Source organism: Chiloscyllium plagiosum, chromosome 26, assembly GCF_004010195.1.
Source record: "Chiloscyllium plagiosum isolate BGI_BamShark_2017 chromosome 26, ASM401019v2, whole genome shotgun sequence".
NCBI classification, from domain to species: Eukaryota; Metazoa; Chordata; class Chondrichthyes; order Orectolobiformes; family Hemiscylliidae; genus Chiloscyllium; species Chiloscyllium plagiosum.
Window position 1 is genome coordinate 46,939,809 of NC_057735.1, and position 4,946 is coordinate 46,944,754.

General features: G+C 43.1%; 1 protein-coding gene across 5 annotated transcripts in view; it reads right to left on the minus strand.

Annotated features, from left to right (window-relative positions):
* LOC122563320 (transcription factor ETV6-like) overlaps positions 1-4,946 on the minus strand; it is a 75,630-nt gene that overhangs the window by 10,179 nt on the left and 60,505 nt on the right. For 4 of the 5 annotated variants that reach the window (XM_043717045.1, XM_043717046.1, XM_043717047.1 and 1 more), the window contains one exon: positions 765-992. The exons of the other annotated variant lie outside the window; for it this stretch is intronic. In XM_043717045.1, the coding sequence (XP_043572980.1) occupies positions 765-992 (228 nt within the window). The remainder of the gene's footprint in view (positions 1-764; positions 993-4,946) is intronic. 5 annotated transcript variants of the gene reach the window in all.

The following is a 4,946-nucleotide window of genomic DNA, read 5'->3' on the forward strand; positions in this document are numbered from 1 at the left end:
CCCCTCTCCGGCCTATCACCCTCACCTTAACCTCCTTCCACCTATCACATTCCCAACGCCCCTCCCCTAGGTCCCTCCTCCCTACCTTTTATCTTAGCCTGCTTGGCACACCCTCCTCATTCCTGAAGAAGGGCTTATGCCCGAAATGTCGATTCTCCTTCTCCTTTGATGTTGCCTGACCTGCTGCGCTTTTCCAGCAACACATTTTTTTTAAGCTCTGATCTCCAGCATCTGCAGTCCTCACTTTCTCCCAGAATCAGGACCAGCCTAGCTCTTCATTGAGAAGTGCCATGCGATCCTTTGGGAAAGAAGATGGACCATTTGATCCAAAAGATTGCGGCTCTGAAAGGGCAGCACTCCCTCAGCACTGCACTGAGGTGGTAACCCATGGTAACCCAGACCCTGGACTGAGACTTGTGGCCTCTGACTGAGACACAGAGCTCCACACAGCCATGGGTTGCCAAGGTTGAGGTTATTTATCCACTGTTGGCTGCCCATCAAACTCAATCATGCCTTTTGATGATTTTTTATTTCTGGGTGGCAGACACATGTTGATTGGCATTGGGGACCCTGACCATGATCCCCAGCTCAGCCAATAGCTCAGAACAAGCAATAATCCTGGGCTTTCCTGTCTCTATAGCCTGATACTGGAGCATGATTTTACAAAATTAATCTGGACTCTCAGATAAATACAACAAACTAAATTAGTAACATCCTGCTGACCATATGGACACTAAACAGCTTGCAATATTCAGAAGCCTCACCTGCTATCTTCCCAGTGACTGGCGGTTGCCATGCTGAAGGGAGTGAGCATGTGTCAAGACCCCTCTTCCCCTCTGACCTGTTGGAGAGGTTTAGTGGTTCCTCCCAGTGACCATTCTGGAAGGCCTCAGTGTTGTGCAGCTTACTGCCGGGAATCGGCGTTGGTGAGCTCATCGCACTGGCAGGTCTCGGACACTGCACAATGCTCACAACTCGCGGTGCAGTCCTGTCTAAAACAGGAAATGAAACTTCAAATACAAGCTCCTTCAAGGGATGGGGAGAAGATGTGACAGTCATTTGTATCACTTGTTGGAGAATATTTGTATATACTCAGAACAAACAGGTTCTAGATGTTTTGTCACAGTAAAAGCTGACATATATAAAGAGTAAGATAAAATAAATAGCGATAATTAGTTAGTAATTAGTCCTGGGTTGGCAGGACTGACATATGGAGAGAGATTGAATTGATTGACACAATATTCACTAGAGTTTAGAAGAATGAGGGGGATCTCATCAAGACCTTTAAGTTTCTAACGGGACTGGACAGGGTAAACATAGGAAGGATGTTCCTGATGTCCAGGGAATCCAGAACTGGGGTGGGTGGGCCACAATTTCAGGATACAGGGTAGGCCATTTAGGACTGAGATGAGGAGAAAAATCTTCACCCAGAGAGTAGTGAGCCTGTGGACTTCTCTACCACAGAAAGTGGCTGAGACCACAACATTGAATGTGTTCAAGAAGGAGTTACATATAGTTCTTTGGGCAAAAGGGATCAAGTGGTACAGGGAGGAAGAGGGAACGGGACTGATCATCATCAATGGTGGAGCAGACCCGAAGGGCTGAATGGCCTACTCCTGCTCCTGTTTTCTATGTTTCTATGAGATCAACCTGAACTCTAACACGGAAACATAGTCGAGATCTCAAGCAAGCATTTATAGACCCTAAATAATAGATAAACAAATAAATTCAAAATGGCAATGTGTCAGGGCTGTATATGTGGGAGGTTTTTTTTCAAATTCGCTCATGGAATGTGAGTATTGTTGGCTGGCCCAGCATTTATTGCCCATCCCTGGACGCCGTTAGGAAGGCAGTGATGAGCTGTCTTCTTGAACAGATGCAGTCCACCTACTATAAGTAGACCCACAATGCCATTAGGGAGGGAATTCCAGGATTTTGACCCAGCGACACTGAAGGAACGTCGATATAAGGTGGCACGGTGGCACAGTGGTTAGCACTGCTGTCTCACAGCTCCAGCGACACAGATATAAGGTCTCACAGCTCCAGGGACACAGATTCCATTCCAGCTTTGGGCGACTGTCTGTGTGGAGTTTGCACATTCTCCCCGTGTCTGCGTGAGTTTCCTCCGGGTGCTCCGGTTTCCTCCCACAGTCCAAAAATGTGCAGGTTAGGTGAATTGGCCATGCTAACTTGTCCATAGTGTTAGGTGCATTAGTCAGGGGTAAATATAGGGTAGGGGAATGGGTCAGTGTGGACTTGTTGGGCCAAAGGGCCTGTTTCCATTCTGGGAATCTAATCTAATCATATTTTAAAGTCAGGATGGTGAGTGGCTGGGAGGGGAACTTGCAGGGGGTGGTGTTCCCATATATCTGCTGCCCTTGTCCTTCTAGATAGAAGTGGTTGTGGGTTTGGTAGGTGGAAAAGGGAACTGGTGAAAATGAATTAAACCTGAAGATATCAGAATTAGGAGATGACAGCAAAGTGAACAGTGTTAACATAAAGTGTCAAAGAACAAATGAATTATAAAACGAGAGTTTAAAGGACTGCTCAAAACAGAATAAACAATGGCAAAAGATGAGTTAAACTGGATGAAATGCACACAGAGTCCAAACTCAGACAGGTGAACATTGCCAATATACCACCAGGGCTCTGCAATGTAGCAGCAGCAACAGCACCTGAAAGGTGGCTGCATGGCCTGTTGACATAAGAATTGTTGGTTATGACCTGATCAGCCAGGGAAGGGAAGGGAAGGGAAGGGAAGGGAAGGGAAGGGAAGGGAAGGAACAGAAAGGGGAAACTGGGCTACTCATGGATTACAGAACAGCAGGAGAGAGAAGAGCGACATAACTAACAGCAGGTTAGAAACAAAACTGCAGATATTTGGAAATAAAAGCCAAGGGAATGGTCATGCGAAAAGTGGTTACAATGGCGTAGCTAATAGTGGAAAGGAGATCAAAGATAAAATATGTAGCAAAAACATATGAAATTAGTAAAGGAGACAACATTAAAGGGAGATTGAATTATTCCCAAAGTAACTGGGAATATGATGTGGTAAAGGAGTAGAGTGTCTCCTTCCTTACCCTGTAGGTAAAAAGCCCAATGACAGAGAGAGAGCACTGCTGGATCCAGTGAAGAAAACTGAACCTGAAGAGATAAGAGAAGTCTTTGTAGCCAAACATCGAGGTAATAGCAATCATAACAACCACAACACAAGGAGGTTTAACGATAAAGACTGAGAAAGACAAAGCCAACACTAACAAACTGGTGAGGAGGGGACTGATTATAAGGGGGTGAGAAGGAAATGAGGGAAATAATTTAGAAATATACACGCTCAAACATGGCAGGAGAGCAGTGTGCAGAATATTTAACAGAGCAATTATTAGTGGCCAAAGAAATTATACTGAACTAAAAATCAAGATCAGACTACCCAGGAACAATACACAATGGATAAATAACAAAATGTGTGAAATTGAAGCTACAGGAAAAGAGACTGACGACGTAGGAGAAGGTGGCAAAGGGATATTTGAGGAGGTTGAAAAAGAAGTCAAGAAAGAAAGTGAGGAAGACACAGTGAAACTACAAAGTTAAGCAACCATCAATATAAAAAGCATTTGTAATGAGCTCCACAGACATATAAATGACAAAAGTAAAACCAGGAGACGGATACGCTCACTAAAGCTACATATGACAAAACTCTCGGTTACTGCAAGAGAAATGGCAGAAATATTAATTAACTGAGACAAAAAAAGAAAGATTTCCATCCACCTGGTGCTTTCCATAACCATTCGATATCCCAGTCAATGAAGTAGAGATGCTGTTCTAAGTTGGGAAATGTGGCAGTCAATTTGTGAACAGAAAGCTCCCACAAACAACTGAGCGACAATCTGTCTTTTGTGATGTTGATTGAAAGGGAATTACTGGTGATGGCACCATTGGTAATACTCCTGCTATTCTTTGAAATGGAACCCCTCATGCTCACCCAACATGGGAGCTCAGTTTAACATCTCACCCAAACAGGCAGCACTCCCTCGGTACTGCATCACAGCACTGGCAACTTTGCTTTTTTTTGTCCCCAGGCCGTGAGTTAAACACAAGTATGCTACTAACAGAGTTACAGAGAGACTGACATTGTGAATATGACATTAAATGGAACGATTTTAAAAAATTATAAACATTTCAGGTAGAAAGGGACAAAATAGTAGGTGAGAAATCAAAGTTAAGATTCTGGTTCTGCTGAATTGTACACATGCATGTTAAAGCAAGAGACAACAGGAATCATTCCATGTAATGATTATTAAATTAATAGAGACAGCATCTATCCCAGAATGACCTCTAATGTGAAATCTTTAGATGGAGAAAGCAAGATAGAACAAGTTTTAAATCAGCTCAATACTGGTGCTTGGAAAGTCATGGAATCCGTGAATAAAAGATGTATTCAAGAAAATATCCAGGAGCTGAATTATAATAACGAATAGTCAGCACACATTGCAAAAGGGAAGACTGTGCTTAAACCTAACCTACTGAAAAAATGAATACGGCTGATGTTGGATACATGATTGATTAGGATTTTCGGAATTCGTTTAATGGTAAGCTGGTGACTAGAATGTGTACATGTGGAATGAGTGAACAAGTAATAGCAGAGATAGCAAGATGACTACTAAAGAGGGAACAGCAGAGAGTTCAAAGCAATTACTGAGATAGGGATTAGTTAATGTAGATAATAACTGCCATAAAATACAGGAAGACATTAATAACGTCAGAATGGACATATAACTGGAAAACATACTCAAAAATAACTATGTGCGAAATTATACACTTGGATGTCAAGAGTAAGGAGGCTGTGCATTCTTTAGGAAATATGTTTCTGAGAGAGAGGAATGGGAGAGGGAGGAATGGGAGAGGGAGGAATGGGAGAGGGAGGAATGGGAGAGGGAGGAATGGGAGAG